At 46.7% G+C, this 19,989-nt stretch overlaps 1 protein-coding gene across 1 annotated transcript in view; it reads left to right on the forward strand.

Annotated features, from left to right (window-relative positions):
- Positions 1-19,989, forward strand: part of LMAN1L (lectin, mannose binding 1 like) — a 100,094-nt gene that overhangs the window by 42,448 nt on the left and 37,657 nt on the right. The window contains exons 9-10 of the mRNA XM_040342959.1: positions 2,097-2,284; positions 7,999-8,066. Coding sequence (XP_040198893.1) covers positions 2,097-2,284; positions 7,999-8,066 — 256 coding nt within the window. The remainder of the gene's footprint in view (positions 1-2,096; positions 2,285-7,998; positions 8,067-19,989) is intronic.

Consider the following 19,989-nt stretch of genomic DNA (forward strand, 5'->3'; position numbering starts at 1 on the left):
TCTTAAGCCGCCAGACTCTATGGCCGGGGGAATGGTCTCTGCATCCACAAGTCTTTCAAGCACTCTGCCAAAGATGGGGAGTGCCGGACGTGGATATCATGGCATCGAGACTCAACAAGAAACTAGACAGGTTCATATCCCGCTCAAGGGATCCGATGGCCTGCGGAACCGATGCGTTGGTTTGCCCTTGGCATCAGTTCAAACTTCTTTATGCGTTTCCCCCGCTCCAGTTACTACCCCGCCTGCTGCGCAGGATCCGGGTGGAGCACATACCAGTCATCCTGGTAGCTCCAGCATGGCCCAGAAGGGCATGGTACTCACTAATCTTAAGGATGGTAGTGGGAGACCCTTGGACTCTTCCTCTACGGCCAGACCTGCTATCGCAAGGTCCGATCCTCCACCCTGCCTTACGGCATCTAAATTTGACGGCCTGGAAGCTGAATCCCTGATTCTCAGGGGTAGAGGTCTGTCTCAGAAAGTAATCTCTACCCTAATCAGAGCCAGGAAACCGGTCTCTAGGGTGATTTATTACAGGGTCTGGAAGGCCTATGTAGGCTGGTGTGAGTCCAAGCGATGGCTTTCTCGCAAATTTACCATCGATAGAGTATTAAGTTTTCTCCAGCTAGGAGTGGATAAAGGATTGGCATTAAGCACAATCAAAGGACAGATTTCTGCTCTGTCAGTGTGGTTTCAGCGGCCGCTGGCCACCCACTCGCTGGTTAAGACCTTCCTTCAAGGGGTCTTACGTATTAGACCTCCAGTTAAATCCCCGCTTTGTCCGTGGGATTTAAATCTTGTTCTGTCAAGTTTACAGAAACAACCGTTTGAGCCGTTGGCTGATATTCCTTTGGTTCTACTGACAAGGAAGTTAGTATTTTTGGTTGCCATAGTTTCCGCAAGAAGAGTTTCGGAGCTGGCGGCCTTATCCTGTAAGGAACCATATCTTGTTTTTCATAAGGACAGGGTCGTTCTACGCCCTCATCCTTCCTTCCTACCGAAGGTCATATCCAGTTTTCATTTGAACCAGGATTTGGTATTACCATCCTTCTTCCCTAAACCTACTTCCAGAAAGGAAGGGTTGCTGCATACCTTGGATATTGTCAGGGCCATGAAGGCCTATCTTAAAGCTACAAAGAAGATCCGGAAAACAGATGTGCTGTTCATTCTACCGGATGGGCCCAAGAAGGGGCAGGCAGCTGCAAAGTCCACCATTTCTAGGTGGATTAAGCAATTAATCACTCAGGCCTACGGCTTGAAAGGGTTGCCTCCTCCAGTATCATTAAAGGCTCATTCTACTAGAGCCATGGGCGCCTCCTGGGCAGCACACCACCAGATCTCTATGGCTCAAGTTTGCAAGGCGGCAACCTGGTCTTCTGTCCACACGTTTACAAAATTCTACAAGTTGGACGTAAGAAGGAATACTGATACTGCCTTCGGGCAGGCAGTGCTGCAGGCTGCAGTTTGAGACCCTCGGATTCCGGGGGCTCCTCTTTTTTGAGTTAAATTTAAAATTTAAAATTATTTTTCTCAACTAAGTTGGATTTATTATGATTTGAGTATATCTCTAAATTAAATCCTTTTGTCTTGGAGATGTTCTCCCTCCCCTCATTGTAAGCATTGCTTTGGGACATCCCATATAGTAATGAATGCCGCTCTGTGTCCCGTGATGTACGATAAAGAAAAAGAGATTTTTAATACAGCTTACCTGTAAAATCTTTTTCTTGGAGTACATCACGGGACACAGAGCTCCCACCCCTCTTTTTTGAGGACCATTTTGGGAGGCATACTGCTTGCTACAAAACTGAGGTACTCCTCCTATGGGAGGGGGTTATATAGGGAGGGGCATTTCCTGTTTGAGATTGCCAGTGTCTACACCTGAAGGTACTCCATATAACCCATATAGTAATGAATGCCGCTCTGTGTCCCGTGATGTACTCCAAGAAAAAGATTTTACAGGTAAGCTGTATTAAAAATCTCTTTTTTTCAAGGAGGCTCCTCAATCATTGCAATAATTAATTTTTCTACTCAAGACTAAAAAAGTAGGTTTGAAGTCTTCTGTCTGAATAATATTATTAATGTCTTCTGTCTTTTATCAGACGAGAATGCATTTGAATCAGACAGTCAGCGGGAGTTAGAGATGGTCCTTTACGGGCAGGTCCGACTGCTGGAGGAGCTGAGAGTGCTGAAGCTGAGACTGAACATGACCCTTGAGGAGCAGTTTAGACACAGAAGCATTTTAATAAGCATGAAAGCCAATGAGACGACTACTGTGAACACGGAACACGTGAGTATCTGCCCTTCTCATGGTGGTCTATGCGAGTCACTGCTACTACTGCAGACATTATTATTTGAATGTTTAAAGTATTTTATGTAAAACTCAATTTCTGGGCATACATAAACCTAGAATTAATTCAGGTATAGTAACATATATGAACTCTAACCCAGTTACTATAGAGAAAAACTACAGTATTTGCAGCTTACAAGGTCCCCCTCTTTCCTACTTACTTCATTCATTCATTTACTTAGACTGCTGTTGTCCTAAACCGCTTATCATTTCAAGGATTAAAAGCTTAACGCTTTTTTGCTGTTTCCTGTTTTCATTTTGTAACAATGATAAAATGTTTATCACATGTTCTTGTTGTCCTGCACAGATCAGGGTATATAGAATAGCTGTTTACATTTAAAAGAAATAGTCAGAATCTAGCCATTACAATGCTGCAATATAAAATCATGCAGAGGAATGGTTAAAATTCAGCTTTCAGGACAATACAGTGGAACCTTGGATTACGAACATAATTGGTTCCAGGAGAATGCTTGTAATCCAAAGCACTCGCATATCAAAGCAAATTTCCCCATAGAAGTCAATGGAAACAAAGATAATGTGTTCCGCATTGACTTCTATGGCATGCAATATGTGGCCAGAGGTGGGGGGAGCCGGGGAGCTTTGGAAATACTCGGGGACAGCTCAGCTGATCTCGTAAAGGCTCAGAAACACGCACCTCTGGCCAATTGTGGTACTGCACACCCCATTAGCTTGAATTCTGCTCATTTGCGAGACAACACTCGCAAACCGAGTCAGGATTTTTTTTTTTTCAAAGGTTTCAAAACGCTTGTTAACCGCGTTACTCGTAAACCAAGGTTCCAATGTACTACATATGAATTATGCCTCCTAGAAATGCACTGTATGGTCAAACATTTATGGACCCTGACCATCACAATTACCTATATGGCCAAAGATTTTGCGGACACCCCTTTAAATTATTGAAGTTGAATTTCATGCACAAAACTTTCATTTAAATATATTCCACAAAAATCCACTACATGTTCACCAAATTCCTTTACAAACCCAGGTATTACTTTGTAAAAGCAGCAGTGACATCATCAATGTGCTGCACGTGACTTGTGCAAAAAGCAGAGCTGTGGGAGGGGCCCAGCAAGCCCACCCACTACAGGCTGTCTGCAGAAAACTATAGGAAGGGCGGTGCTGGATAAAACTCTGTGGAGGCCCCGAGGCATTCAAAACCATGGGGCCCTCCCTCGCAGGTTTCTGGAGGTTTCTCATGCGTGTGCTCTAATGCAGAGGTCTCCAACCCCCGGGCCGCGGCCCACTACCAGGGTCGTTGCGTCTCTGCAGCCAGGCCGCGGATGCTACAGGTGGCATGAGGGAGCAGGGCAGGTTAGAGAGATCAATGCATCAGAGGCGGGCGGGTGAGGGAGCCTGGTGCATCACAGGAGTGGGCAGGTGAGAGAGCCCGGGAGATGAGAGGCACGTGGATGAGAGAAGCCGCCCGCTTCTCTGCGCCCGCCCCACATCGCAAGTGACTTACATCTGGTGGCATGCGACGTGGCAAGAGACATTCCTCATCTGGTGGCAGGCAGCGTGGCAAGTGACAAGCTGCTTATAATGGCAGATGACGTGGCAAGTGACACGCTCAGAGCTCCCACTGATTCTGCATTATGGTGACTTGAACTATTTAATTTTATATCACAAAGTAGTAATAGAAATAATGCGCTTCAATCATCCTGACACCATAAAAACCATGGTGTCGTAATGATTGAAGTGTCAACACCCGCTATTGCTCCGATAAATTGCCCGTGAAAAATCGCTTACCCCCGTGCACGCCCCCAACCCAAACCCCCCGGGCCTTGACACAATTTTCGTCCACACAGCCGGTCTCTGGTGCCAAAAAGGTTGGGGACCTCTGCTCTAGTGGGATAACATTGACTAAGTAGTGTGCTTGTTGGCCACTAGATGGAGACGATCATCACAACTGTACATTACATGTGCGTAAGTTACACCAACAATTTTTACTAACTGACAGCTGAAAGAAGATGAATGTTTTAGAGACAAACTGTCATGTGACCCTGATGTCTATGGACTTTAAGTTGTTATTGGGTACATTACAGTAATACAGTTTTTTCTCTTTAGAGTTTTAAAGGAGCTGTAAAGACAAAAGTTTATTTTTATCTTAATGCATTCTATGCATTAAGATAAAAAACCTGCTGTGTGCAGCCCCCCTAATACTTAAGCCCAATTTTCCTCCAGCAATGTCCACGAGTCCCTTGGCCATCTGGGACTCTTCTCCTGATTGTTTGAGACACAGCAGTGGCGCTATTGGCTCTTGCGGCTGTCAATCAAAGTCAATTAGCCAATCAGGAACTGCAGCTCCTTTTCTGAATGAACACACAAAGCTGCAGCTCGGCTCGGGTGCCCCCTTAGCAAGCTGCTTGGTGTGGGGGCACTCAACAGGAGGGAGGAGCCAGGAGCAGCGAAGAAGGACCCCAGAAGAGGAGGATCTGGGCTGCCCTGTGCAAATACACTGCACAGAGGACATAAGTATAACATGTTATTTAAAAAAAAAAAAACACAAGACTTTACAATCGCTTTAACCGCTTCCAGAATGCCTGCCGTCGTTATATGTCGCTACTTTGAAGAGGAATACTGTTGTTATGGCAGCAGCTAGCTACCATAAACCCGGTTATCTTCTTCAAGAGCGAGCGGTCCGCTTTAAGATAAAAGTGGTTTCTGCAGCAGAAAAGTGGTATCGGCGGCAAGAGAGGGGCCCCCCGCCGCTCTCTGTTGCCCTCCACTGCTTATCAGAGCCGCCGGCGTAGGCGATTGCATCTGCTCCCTTATGTGACATGGAGACGAGTGAGGGGAAGATGGCATACAGTTTGCAGTCTCGGTATGACACTGTGTTCTAACTGTGTGACCTTTTATAATTTGTAAGCTGGTCATGACAAAGAGTGTGCTTAAAAGTCGTGCTTGTAAGCGAAATAGCTAGTTAGGTACTGTCCCAGATGGGAGGTTAAAAGTTAATACTTTCCCAGTTCCTTGGCTTTTCGCAGGTTTTTCTCTGGCCCCGACCCACTGACCATGTGTTATAAAAGAGGGACAGTGGTCCAGAGCCTGGGGGGTCCAGGGCCCATGATAGATCAGAGAGAGCTGAAAATGTCCCAGGAGGGGCCTGGTGCCCATAAGGAAAAGAGACAGAACAGTACCTGTGAGAAGCAGAAGGTTGCTTACTACTACTGGGATGTAAAGGTCATCAGAACTTGGGGTTCACCCGAGGACACTAGCTGCTGGAGAATGCCATTGATGGACTCTGTATTTTACATGGACTCCTTTGCAGGTAGGCAGGGGCAGCACATAGCCTGAGTTAGGGTTAGGAATGTAGGAAAGAATAATGTCTCTATATGTTGGACTTTGTAATGACTTTTGCAATTTTTCCAAGTAAAGTTTTTAAACCTTTTTCCTGCCTGCTCTGACTTTACTGAAGAAGGTGTAATGCAAGTAACTGGCACCAATGTACAGTTCAGTACACTAAGGTACTTTGGGGTATAAAGACATCAGTACAAGAGTTAATGCGGTGTGCTAATACAAGTGGTTACCTAGGGTAATGGAAGTTCACCAAGCAGCCTGTCGTTAAGCATGTGCCTGGGATAGGTGGGGATAGCCTCTTGCAGAAGGGAGATGTTGTTGGCATTCTTTCCATGACTGGTCTATTTCATATAACAACTGGAGCATACTCGCGCCATAGATGTCCCCAGCCTATGCGTAGGTACGCAAGAGATAAGTAAAGTGAAGTGCACACATGGAGTCAGCGGTATGTGCACGGAGGGACCCCATACTGTCACTGGGAGTGAAGTAGTAGTGATACGCTGGACTGGTGAATGTGGACAAGGCTCAGCATGTCCCTCCCAAATGCAAGTTTCAGAGAAAATGTACATTGTCACGGGATACAAGAGTTAACTAGAGAACTTGCATACACAATCTTGCAGGAACCCATGTAGATGCGAGCAGCACACTTTGATATTTGTTTTTTGGTACACTTTTAGGAAATAACATCATATTTAATTATCAATAGGTAGCGTGAAGATTTGTTTTGCATTAAACTGGAGAACCGTTATGGTTCAAGTGTACACAGTGTAGGTTCATCTCTGAAAGCAGAGGTCTGCCTTAAAGTCGAGTATTCCCCCAGGGCAGCCTCAGCCTTGTCCCTGGTCATTGATGAAAATTACACAAAAGAAAAGGAACCCCATGTGTAGTAAAGTGATCCTGCTACAGGTGCCTAGCATAGCCCAGAAGAACCCACCTCTCATGTGACCCTTGCTTGGCACCCAACAAGGAGTGGAACATGGAGGACATGACCACCACAACACCCTACCCTTGCTACATGCTTATCACATAATATTGTTTTTAAGTTTTTTACATATCAAGCAAGCAATTTTTCCCTAGTAGGGACCCTAACAGAATGCAGCTGGATCTTCTTTTCAGAATACATTTTTCATTTTCCAGTAGATTAGGGTGATCAGATTTTTAAAATGAAATCCGGGGACATCTGCACGGACTGTCTTTGAAATTGCCCCAGCCCCTGTTCAAATCCAATCCGGGTACAAAATTGGGGACAGACTTGTTCCGGGGACAGTGTTCTCAATCCGGGGACTGTCCCCGGAAACCGGGGATGTCTGGTCACCCTACAGTAGATAGGCCTGAAAGTTCTAAGCACAGATCCATCCTAAAGCAATGCATGCACAGAGTTTTTTTTTTTTTTACATTAAACGTATAGGGCCAGATTCTTAGAGGAGATACGATGGCGTATCTCCAGATACGCCGTTGTATCTCTGCGTCCGGCCGGTCGTATCTATGCGCCTGATTCTTAGAATCAGTTACGCATAGATATCTATTAGATCCGATAGGCGTAAGTCTCTTACGCCGTCGGATCATAACTGCATATTTACGCTGGCCGCTAGGGGCGTGTACGCTGATTTACGTGTCGAAATATGTAAATCAGCTAGATACGCGAATTCACGAACGTACGCCAGACCGACGCAGTACAGTTACGCCGTTTTCGTTAGGCTTTTCCCGGCGTATAGTTACCCCTGCTATATGGTGGCGTAAGTGCGGCGTACCAATGTTAATTATGGCCGTCGTTCCCACGTCGAAATTTGAAAAAGTTACGTCGTTTGCGTAAGTCGTTCGTGAATGGGGCTGGACGTCATTTACGTTCACGTCGAAACCAATGACGTCCTTGCGGCGTACTTTGAAGCAATGCACACTGGGAAATTCCACGTTCGGGAAAAACGTCAATCACGTCGAGTCAAGCCTGTTTTACATAACACACGCCCACCTCTTCACAATTTGAATTAGGCGGGCTTACGCCGGCCTATTTACGCTACGCCGCCGCAACTTTTTTTGAGAATACAACACTTGCCTGTAAAAGTTGTGGAGGCGTAACGTAAATAGGATACGTTACGCCTGCACAAAGTTACGCAATTCTACATGAATCTAGCCCATAGTATTTACATTGTGACTGTGGAGACTGAGCTGATGCAATAGATAGCATGCTACATTGTTTCTGAAGAGCCTGTACAAATATGACAAAAGTACATTATGGAGTGTGTTTACATCACTTGTACAGAGAAAATTGACAATGCTAAAATAAAAGGGGATCTGATTTTGTGTAATAAGATTCATGATCCTATTATCTCCCATAGGTGCACAGTACCCTGGATACAGTGATGAATGGGATGCCAGATCTTCTCACCATGACAAAAGACCTAAAGTGAGTATGATGATTTCCACTGTCCATAACGATGAGTGAAAACAAAAAAGACGCTTGGTAAATACCGCATGAAAATGTGTGAAACTCCATTCACAGAAGGAAATAAATAATTAAATGCATGTGTAAATTAAGTAGTGGTCCAGGCATGCGCTATTTGTGGAATGTGTACTGTTTGTTAGGAGTCTGCGGCCGCTGCGTCCTTATCAACCGCTGAATGTAAAAAAAAAGAATTGCCGGCAATGAAAATAAAACGCTGTGGGGTTCCCCCCAAGATCCATACTAGTCGCCTATGCGGGCATGCAGCCTTGCAGGTCAGGAAAGGGAGGGGACGAGCGAGCCCCCCTTCCCTCCTGAACCATACCAGGTCAGATGCCCTCAAAATAAGGAAGTGCTTTGGGGCAGGGGGGCTCTGCCCCCCCCAGAGCACTTTGTCCCCATGTTGATGGGGATAAGGGGCTCTTCCCCACAACCCTGGCCAGTGGTTGTGGGTATCTGCGAGCGGGGGCCTTTTTAGAATCTGTAAGCTCCCAGATCTCGCCCCCCCCATATGTGAATGAGTACGTCGGCATCCACCCCCAGATGCGTAAAGGCAGCATATGGCAGTGGCTGCACAAACACCGCTACATGTCAAAATTTGGCACAGTGTGTTTGTGGCCATGCACCCACTCCTACACGCCTATCAGTTTTGACATTTAGCTGTGTCTGTGCAGCCTCTGCATCCACTTCTTTGGGCTGCCTGCACTTTGCTGGGGGTGGATGCAGATGCCAAATCAACCATAAGAGTGCCAAGGCCCATCTTAATGAGGCCCTAGGCATGGATTGCTATATTGTTTTGGTGTACATGTTTGTCACTTATTGGCATGAGTTGCTGAATTAGTATGTCTTGCAATTATTCCACACTCGCACATGAGCAGAACATATTGCTGGTAACATTGAAGTGCTTTTTCCAGGTTTTGCACATGTAGCGCTGTCCCCGTAGGGATTGATGAGTGTTGACTTCATAGGTATCTCTCTGGTTACCCGCCCCCTCCCTCCTGGACTCTGTTCCCTGGCTCAACTAACTATGAGCACATGTACTTTGGCCTTATATACAGTCAGGGCTTTTTTCCCTAGAGAATAGGTGCAGGAACTCCCCCTTTCTGAGTCACCTCTTTTCTCCGCCCCTACCCACCTACGAGCACCATTCCTTGATTTCACCTCTTACCCACCTCCCAGCACTGGAATTTGTATGGAATTTGGTAATGATCACAAGAAAAGCACTTTTATAGATCCCCTGCAGCCAGTAACAATAGAGCCTTCCCCCCAGCAACAATAGATCCCCCCCCGGCAACAATGGACCACCCACAACAAAATTCCCCCCCAAGCAACAATAGACTCCTGGCATCAACAACACCTCTCTCACAGCCAGCATCAATAGACTTTATGGCAGCCAGCAAAAATAGACCCTCTGCCTCATGAGTAGATCTCTCTCAACAACTGACACCAGCAGTATAAGACCCATCCTCAACAACAATAGACCCCTAGTGCTGGAGGTGCCGGAACTGCGTTTCCCCGCGTTACCGCTGAAAAAAAGCCCTGTATACAGTATCCCAACATGCAATGCAGCACTTTTCCTCTGCCAATTGCCAGGGCTGAAACAAAGCCTGTGCACTCACTTGTCAGGTCGCCTCCCACTGTCCAATATGCCTCCCTATTGGACCAGTGAGGGACAATCAGAACAAGCTGAGCAAACCTAACCAACCCTGGTAGGCAGAGAGTACTTTAAGTTTTACCCAACCATCTTCCTGGTAAGCAGAAAGATTAAAGACTATACTCTCTTCTAGCATCTACCTAGGAGGGTGCTACACACGTGTATCAACATGTTTCAGGTGTTTGTTTCCTGGTCTGGGCAAGGGGAGGAGATTGCCCATTTCCAGGCACTTCCATTAAACTCTGTTAGGTAGATTCACAAAGAGTTAGGCCGGCTTATCAGTAAATAAGCCGACCTAACTCTGAATCTACGCCGGCGTTTGTTTAAGTGTATTCTCTAACAGAGATACACTTAAACATATCGTTTGCGTAAGTCGTCCGCGAATCGGGAGTTACGTCGTTAACGTCCGCGTCGAAATCAATAGGCCCGTACGGCCTACTTAGCCGCAATGCGCACTGGGAAATGTAGTCACCCGGCGCATGCGCAGTGTCAAAAAAGTCAAAAAACGTGAGGTCAAGCCTCATTTCCATACAACACGCCCCCCTCCAAGTCATTTGAATTAGGCGCCCTTACGCCCACTCGTTTTAGGCTACACCGCCGTAGATTAGCAGGTAAGTAGATTGTGAATCACTACTAGCCTAACTAATTTACGGCGGTGTAGCCTAAAAAGGCTAGGCTAGGCCGCCCTAAAGTTAGGCCAATCTACGTGAATCTACCTATGTGAGGCTAAAAGCAGCTGAATATGGTGAAAATTATTTTTTTACTTTTTCTAGTATAGGGTGATAGAGTGTACATAGAAAAACAAGCAGAAAAATGCTGGGAATGGGGGCTTAGCAGATCTTTGCTGATGTGCTCCCTTTTCTGAATGTAATCTCCAGCAATCCACTACCACTTTCATTTTAGGATTATAGGAATTGTTGTATGTCTCTTCATTCTAGCTTAATGGCAAGCTGCTCTTATGAAAGCAGCAGTGGCAATTATTCTGCATATTTCTCCTAGTTCATGTGCCCGTATATTTGTCTATAGTAATTATGGTATAATACTAATACTGTAGTGACACAATATTCATATTCTAAATTGGCAAATTAATACACAGGTCAGTAACTCGCCCTTTGGCTTTGTCCTGGCACAGGCTGGGCAAGATTGTTTTCCTTTTTAATGCATGTGCGCATTATTTAACCCATAGGCCATAGTGCCACTGATTTGTGTGCAGCCGCATCTATATCTTCTTTACTTGTGATTTTGTTTTGCTAGCGAATCTGCATATTAGGACTCGGGGGAAGGACTGCAAAACTTAATGTACAATGACCTTGGAAAGCATGATTATTAATTTATTAAAGTCTATTTATAATTTTAGTTTTCCTTCCCAGGGGCAGTTTTCTCTTTACTAATTACTATTTTAAAGCAGAATTAAGGCCTAGTTTTGACATATGGCAGCCCTGGACACCCTTGTGCAAAATGACCTGCAATTGATTACTTTTCAGAGGGTGATTGACAGGCGGCTGAGAGGCATTGCCTCCTTGTCACCTCCTCTAATGGCAAGCACGTCATGCATACAGCCCTCAGCGCATGTCCTTCTCTAGGTGGACAGTTGGGGGGGGCAGTGAAAGACGCAGCTTAACTGTCCACAAATACCGGCCCCTGGCTGTGTCTGAACAAGCCCTAACACTGACCATTACAGATGTTACTTGTACATCCTCGTGTTATGGTGTGACCTGTGCTCTTCTCCCTAAATTGGTGACTGCCTCTGTCTTTACTTATGGCACATACATGTTAAAGGCCACTGGGGAGTACAGGAAACTCACCCCTCTTTTCAGGTCTCCCATTTTTTAGGAGTGAGACTCCTACCTACAAAAAAATACTTCTTTGTCTTCACCTCGGTTTCCAGAATTTCAGATTTTTCATTCAACCAGCACTATATACTGTGCAATTTGATATAACCAGGACTGAATTCACATAGGGCCATCAGGGGCAGCTTCCCCTAGGCTCACCAGTCCAGGAAGACCACTAGAGAATTTAAAGTGGTTCTAAAGGCAGAAGTTATTTTTTTTTTATCTTAATGCATTCTATGCATTAAGATAAAAAACCTTCTGTGTGCAGAAACCACCCTAACACTTACCTAAGCCCTATCTCGATCCAGGGATGTTGCACGAGACACCCAACTGTCCTGATTGGCTGAGACACACAGCGGCGCCATTGGCTCCCGCTGCTGTCAATCAAGACCCGTGAACCAATAAGGAGAGATCGTGTCTGCATGTCTGCAGCACCAGGGACTGTAAAGATGTTTTTTACCCTATTTGCAGGGAATGCATTTGGGTAAAAACATTTTAGCTTTAGAACCACTTTCATCAGTTTATTAGCACGGAAATAAGGCAGTGAAGCTGAGGTTTCCACTGCATCAGAGACAAACATACCCAAGAGTTAAACGATTAAAAAAAGTTCATCTCTACCTGCTTGTCCTCTGTAAATCTAGATTTTCCTAGCTTGTGACGGAAAATATAAGTTATATGAAGACAGGAGGCGAGTATCTTATGCATTAACTTTCTTTATTTAATGCCCATAGCAGACATTTTAAAAACTTTTCTATAAACTTTTAATGTAAAAAAATTTCAGTCAGTAAGACTACGACTCCCAGCAGTCCTTGTAATCCGTAGCCACGCCCAGGTCGGTGACCTCTATATAACAGACTGCCCGACTAAGATCCTCCTCTTTCTTGCTGCGAAGATCTTGCCTGTCGGATGTCGTCGTCTTGAACTGTATCTGTCCGGCCGGGGTCCGATGAATCCATAACTTGGATCAGAGTCGTTCGTCGAGTCCCAACGGGGGTCTCGGAGAAATTTTAACCCAACGAGGGCTCAACAGGCGTTCCGTCCCAACAGGGGTAAGGAGACAGTAGTACTTCCAAGTATCCCAATCTGGAGAATTATCCAGGTACGATATTCAGTAACCTGTGAAGAAATCAGAGATATACATAATAGGGTGGGACGGGAGGGAAGATACTCGCCTCCTGTCTTCATATAACTTATATTTTCCGTCACAAGCTAGGAAAATCTAGATTTATATATCAGACAGGAGGCTCATATCTTATGCAAGTTTAAAGCTAACATTTAATCCTGCAGACATAATATGCATATCCTGTCAGAATACATTGCACATACAACATTAGGGTAAAACTGCCATGGATACATGATCTTGCGGTCTAAAGTAAAAATGACGGAAGGTAGTCTCTGAAGACCAGTCTGCCGCCACTAGAAGATCGGAGAGGGAGCCCCCTGACGTGACTACTTTGGTGGCCATGGCCCCTCTGGCGGAGTGGGCTCCGAAGAGGGACACATCAATACCAGCCATGTCCATGGCCACTCGTACCCAGCGTGCCAGTGTGGCCGACGATACTGGAAAGTGTGGCTTGACATAAGACACCAGGAGTTGTGACAAACCCGGGGAACGCAAGCTAGCGGTCTGTAGTTCATATGCCTGTAGGCAGCGATCCACGCAGAGGAGTGGATGAGCAGGAAAAAACGGATAGAAGACCGATTGAATACCGGTCTTAGTCCTGCGCACCACAGAAAACTTGACTCCTTGCGGTGAGAATTGTCGTCTAGAGATATCCAAGGCCTTAACATCGGATACCCTTTTAATGGACACTAGGCAGAGAAGGACTGTCAGTTTAATGGAAAGGAGTCTTAGAGGAAGATCCGAATTATCCTCCCACCTGGCGAACATATCCAGCACCTTGGAAACATCCCAGGTTGCTTGGTATCTAGGCCGTGGGGGACGTTGGAATCTTATGCCTCTCAGGAGTCGACAGACTAACGGGTGTTTGCCGATCGGTAGGGAATCCACAGGGCAGTGGTATGCCGAGATAGCTGACCGGTAAACATTTATGGAGCTGAACGATTTGCCAGATTCAAAGGAATCTGCCAAATAATTCACCACTAAAGATACAGGGGCTCGTACAGGATCTACCTGCCGTCGATCACACCAACGCACCCAGAGTCCCCAGGCTGATCGATATGCCGATCGAGTCCCGGGGGCCCAGGCCAGGGCGAGGAGGTCCTGAGCCGACTGTGAAAGGATGTTGTCAGCGTCCGCAATCCCGAAACCAGCCATGCCAAGAGTGGTAGGTTGTCTTCTAAAATTAGGGGGTGTAGTTCCCCGTTCGGATTGGTGAGAAGGTGAGGAGAGTGAGGCAGGAGCCTGGGACGATCCGCGGTCATCCCCAACAGGAGGGGAAACCACGGTTGGGTCGGCCACCACGGTGTGATCAACACCACAGTTGCCTCCAGGGTGGCAATCCGAATGAGGAGTCTGGGGATCAACTGGAAGGGAGGGAATGCGTAATGGGTGCCCTCCGGCCAAGGTTGGTGAAGCGCGTCGACCGCATAGGCCTCTGGGTCCGGCCTCCAGCTGAAGAAGCGGGGCAGCTGATGATTGAGGCGTGAGGCGAACAGGTCTATGGAGAGTGGACCCCAGATCTGTTGTAGATGGAGAAATACTGAACGATCCAACTTCCAGTCGCTGGAATCTCGCAGGTACCGAGAATTCCAGTCGGCCACTGAGTTGGACACGCCCGGAATGTATTCCGCGACAGGGGTTATATTGTGGGCTAAGCAGTAGTGCCAGAATTCTTTCGCGATGGTCGCTAAGACCTTGGATTTGGTACCCCCCAGGCGGTTGACGTACTGGACCGCCGCCACGTTGTCCATGCGGAATAGAATACAACACGTAGAGGTACGAGGCATAAAACTCCTGAGAGCGAATAGAGCTGCCAGGAGTTCTAGGGCGTTGATATGGAGCTTGGTTTCCTCTACTGACCAAGTCCCTCCGGTGGATGCCCTGCCGCATCTGGCGCCCCAGCCCCTGCGGCTGGTGTCCGATTCTATGACCACATCCGGGTAGGGATTGAAGATGGTCCTGCCATTCAATTCTACGGCATGGCGAAGCCACCATTTCAACTCCTCTATTGTGTCCCGACATAGGGGAACCTCGTCGATGTACCTGAGACCTTGTCTCAGGTGCATGATTTTGAGCCTCTGGAGGGCTCTGTAGTGTAATGGGGCCGGGAAAATAGCTTGGATGGAAGCTGCTAAGAGGCCCACAAGACGCGCTAGCGTGCGGAGGGATAGGCAACCCTTCCGCAGTGTAGCCCGGATCTCCTTGCGGATTAGAGCGAGTTTGGGGCTGGGGAGGCTGAGGGTGGATTGGATGGTGTCCACCGTAAAACCCAAAAATTCCATCTGCTGAGCAGGAATCAACATTGATTTGTCCTGGTTGACAATGAAACCCAGTTGTTGCAACAATGACACAGTCCATGACATGTGAAGATGGGCCTGGGTCTCTGAGAAGGCTAGGATGAGAATGTCGTCTAAGTAGATGACCAGACGCACCCCCCTGCTCCTCAGTGCCGCCACCACCGGTTTCAGCAGTTTGGTGAAACACCATGGGGCGGACGATAGTCCGAATGGAAGGCAAGTGAATTGCCACATCTTGCCCCTCCATAGGAATCGTAGGAGGTGTTGCGATTCTGGGTGTATGGGGACCGTAAGGTAGGCATCTTTCGAGTATACTTTAACGAGCCAGTCCCCTGGGTGTAGGAGGTCTCGGAGGAAGTGTATACCTTCCATTTTGAAATGTCGGTATACGACATATTGGTTCAACTCCCTGAGGTTGATCACTGGGCGATAACCGCCGTCTTTCTTGTGTACTAGAAATATATTGCTGATGAATCCTGGGGAGCAATGGTCTACTTCTATGATAGCCTGTTTGGCCAGTAAATCTCGCAGTTCGTTGTCTATTAGAGCAACGTTCTGGTTTGCGAAGCGGATGGGTGGCGGTATAACATTGAGTGGAGGAGGTGTTATGATGTCCACAGTGAACCCCGTTACAGTGTGTAATATCCACGCGTCTGCCGTAATCGCAGACCAGGCGTGGGTAAAATACCGGAGACGTCCCCCCACAGGAATGTGACTGAGTGGTGTGTGCATCATACTCACCGGTGGGAGGTCGGGATCGTGGGTAACCTCGTCCCCCTCGTCCTCGCCATGGTCTGCCTCGTGGTGGAAAGAAGGGGGCAGGTTGTGCCACTGGAGCGGCGTAGGATTGAGCCTGCGGGTACTGGTATTGTACTGGGGCTCTATTTTGTGGCCTGTAGGATGGGGCACGGCCGGCAGATCGGCCTCTGTTTCTGCCGGCCCTGTTAAAAACCTTGGGGGTCCCAGCTTTCCTCAAGGAATTTTGAGCCTTGTCCAGGCTCGTAAAAAGGCCCACAAATTTATTGACGTCTTTTAATAAAGAGTCTCCAAATAACATGTCGTCCGCCGACGGTCCGGGTTCTGACTCCGCCAGGTGGGCTAACTGGGGGTCCAGACGCATCAGTATAGATCGGCGTCTTTCAATCGAGCATGCCGTATTGGCAGTGCCAGCCAGGCATATTGCCCTTTGCGCCCAGCCTCTCAGCTGTTGTAGGTCGACCGGTTGCCCGGATGCTGCCGCCTGTTCTGAAAGATTGAGGATCTTGGTCAGGGGCCCCATCATGTCTAGAACACGATCTTGAATGGATCGGAATGATCGTTCTACCCCTTTTCTCTGGAATTTGCCAGATTTCATTAGATATTTGGTTAAAATGGGGTCTATCTCAGGGGTAACCACCACTTTATTGGGTATAAGGGGTCTAGGGCATTCAGCCCTAAGTTTGTTGCGACTAACCCTGTCAAGGGATTTTCTAGCCCATAATTCTATGTATTGGTTCACCTCTGGTAGAGGGGTCCATTCTCCAGAACGCGGGTGACTGATAGCGTTTGGATCAAAGAACGGTTCTCCTAGGGAGTCTAGGAGAATATCTCCCTGCGTGGCAGGGGTGGCAGCTGTAATGAGCGCCGTCTCCCCAGCATCGTCCTCATATGAATCCGGCTCTGACTCATCCGATCCCTCTAAGGGGTCATCAGAATCCTTTTGTGGAGAGTCAATGTATGAGTCCGGTTTGGCCCTTCTTGCGGCCTTAGTCCCTTTAAATTGTAACTCCCTGGGGTCCAGGGGTCTATTTGAGTGCGTCTGATGCTGGGGTTGGTAAGCCGTGTTAGGGTTTACCTGAGGCATATTATTTCCTTCCCCTGCCGGGGAGTCAATCACCGCCAGAGTGTGTTTCCTCTTCTGAGAGGCTTTGCCTTTTTTGGGCGGTGGTTCGTCGCCTTGCGGCGTCGGTAACTGTGGGGCCATGGGTATATAGACCCTGGAGGAGGCAGCAGAGGTCAGGGCAGCCAGAATGGATTTATTAATTAGCTCCTGAATCTGGGCAGCATTCAGGGCTGGGGCTGTGTCCCTATTGGTGTCATCCTCCATTGGATCAGTAGGGGCAGGGAGGTCAGACATGCTGCCGCTCTGTATAGCTATATAATTAATAAGGATAAGCTATTAAGAATAGGCTATAGTCACAAGCAGTAAGGCAATATGAATATTATTGCTTAAAGGCAGGTAGGGGTTAATCCATGCTACCAGAAGTAAGGCAATATGAATATTATTATTGCTAAGTCAGGCAGGGGTTAAACTACAATACCAGGCTCTCTCCTCACCGCCGTCAGTGCAGGGACTGACGTTGCAGCGTGAGGAGGAAGCCTACACTATCTGCCTGAGCAGAGAGAGAGTCACATGTCCTGTGACTCTCCTCTGATTGGCCGCCCCTCCCTCCTCCAGCGCTGAGGAGAGCGTACGATCTTGTTTGAGGAGAGAAGGAGGGGGAGGCGAATCCCTCCCCCCCGCGGCGCGCGGGAAAGACGGGGAGGGAAGGATAATATGGCGCGGTGCCTCTGTGAGGTAAACTGACGCACCAGCACCTCTGAGGGAAAAAAGAGGGAAAAATACTTTTGAAAGAGCGGCGCAGTGCGGCGCTCGGCGGTACAGGGACTGTACAGCAGCCCAGGGCTGGGCAGAGGTACAAGTCAGAGAATGGAAGAAAAAGGGGAAAAACGTTTGGTAAAAAAGGGAAATAGGTAAAATATATACCTATTATGAGTAATGCTTACAGCACCATTATAAATATATATAAATCACTAACAGCTATGAAGTGACTAACTATTAACACTAATCAGACGATTAAGTACAAATATATATATATATGTATATACAATCACTAACAGCTATGAAGTAAATACAATTATAATAGTAAAATATATAAGAAAATTTGTGTCGTGAGTACTTATCTTTTGCTATGAGCAGAAAGAAAGAGGAGGATCTTAGTCGGGCAGTCTGTTATATAGAGGTCACCGACCTGGGCGTGGCTACGGATTACAAGGACTGCTGGGAGTCGTAGTCTTACTGACTGAAATTTTTTTACATTAAAAGTTTATAGAAAAGTTTTTAAAATGTCTGCTATGGGCATTAAATAAAGAAAGTTAATGCATAAGATATGAGCCTCCTGTCTGATATATAACTCAAAACATGCAACCTGTATAATTTTTAAAACGTTGCCTATGGAGATTTTAAAGGGTAAAAGTTTGCCGGCATTCCACGAGCAGACGCATATTTTGAAGCGTGACATGTTGGGTATCAATTTACTCTGTGTAACCATATCTTTCACAATATTAAAAAAAAATTGGGATAACTTTACTGTTGTCTTATTTTTTAAATAAAAACAGTGCGAATACAGTGTGACAGAAAGTATTGCAACGATCGCCATTTTATTCTCTAGGGTGTTAGAATAAAAAAAATATACATAATGTTTGGGGGTTCTAATTAGAGGGAAGGAGATGGCAGTGAAAACAGTAAAAAAAAAAACACACATTAGAACTACTGTTTTACTTGTAATGCCAACGGCCACCACCAGAAGGCGCCAGGTCACAGAAGGCAGCTTGGGCCTTCACAAGGCTGCAAAGCCGCGGCCATAAATTACAGGCCGTCGCGGGCCCGCCGTGATCGCGTGGAGGTGGGGGCACACTGAGACACAGGATCCTGTGCCTCCTAGCCCGTAAAGCCACGGCCTCACCAGCGGGCGCCAGGTCACAATTTCTTGTCGCAATTGCGACCTGGCACCCGGATTTTGTCGAGGCCTGATGTAGTCCCAAGAGAGGGGGCGAGCATGCTGACTAGCCCCCAGCCAGAACAGATCAAATGATGGGGGCAAACTTACTGATGAGAAACGGGGAGTGATAAATTAAGACAAAGAAAAAAAACATTTAGACGATAAATCGAAGGAAAATGTAAGTGAACCAACAATGCACTAGCTTAAAGGAACCTATTTAGAAAATAAACAAACCTTTACAACCCCTTTAAGGCCTGACAAGTGCACTCATCCTTGTATTGTATACCGTTGGTCTTTTTTCCCCCCCTGCATTGTAAAGCCATAATGTGCTAGTATGCATTGCATACTAGGAATGGGTGGGCGTTGCTTCAGAGCACATGCACCAGTAATGTCACCAGCTGCATGGAATGTAAATATATTCTAAACAGTGTAGGTTTGAGAGATATTTACACAGAGGCGGCTCTCTAATTAGGCAAATTAGGCGGTCGCCTAAGGCCTCGCACTCACAGGGGCCTCGCGGCCGCCTAATTTGCCTGTGATCAATACTAATGTCGGCGGCATCGGATCTTTCTATTATCCCTCTCTCTTTCTCACCTCCCCCTCTCTCCCCACTCTTGCAATGGCTGAATATGCCTGATGGGTGAGGAGGGTGCCCTGGAAGTGGTGCTGATCACCTGGGTGCTAGGTCCGTGCATATTCTGCAGCCATTTTTCTTGCTTGAATTATTTTTCCCATTATGGGCGTGAGTGGGGGGGCCTCATGTCTAAGTTTTGCCTAATGCCTCTCAAAGCCTAGATCCGCCTCTGTATTTACACTACCTATAGGAAGGCTTTAATATAGGCTTACCTATAGGTAAAAGTCAGGTATGGAAGTTTACTTCCTCTTTAAAGGTCAAGCCACCCACCTTTATAAATAGTGGCAAAAATGTTTGTTTTGTCTTGCTATGTTAGTTTATTTATAGCTGTTAGAATCGACCATGTGTACATACAATACTGTTTTTTTCACATCATTAGTAAAGTAGTCTCAAATGAGAAGTACACAAAGTGATAGTACACCACTTTGATGATGACAGAGAAAACCACAAAAGCACTTTATTTAGCTGTGTGGGGAAGGGTTAGCACATCAGTCAGGTTTTTATTGCTCGCCTGAGTTGGAGTTGGGCTTTAAGAAACGTATTGTACCTGAGTAAATATTTATTTTACCTTACTCATTTATATAGA

The sequence above is a fragment of the Rana temporaria genome, chromosome 3 (genome assembly GCF_905171775.1).
Source record: "Rana temporaria chromosome 3, aRanTem1.1, whole genome shotgun sequence".
Taxonomy (NCBI): Eukaryota; Metazoa; Chordata; class Amphibia; order Anura; family Ranidae; genus Rana; species Rana temporaria.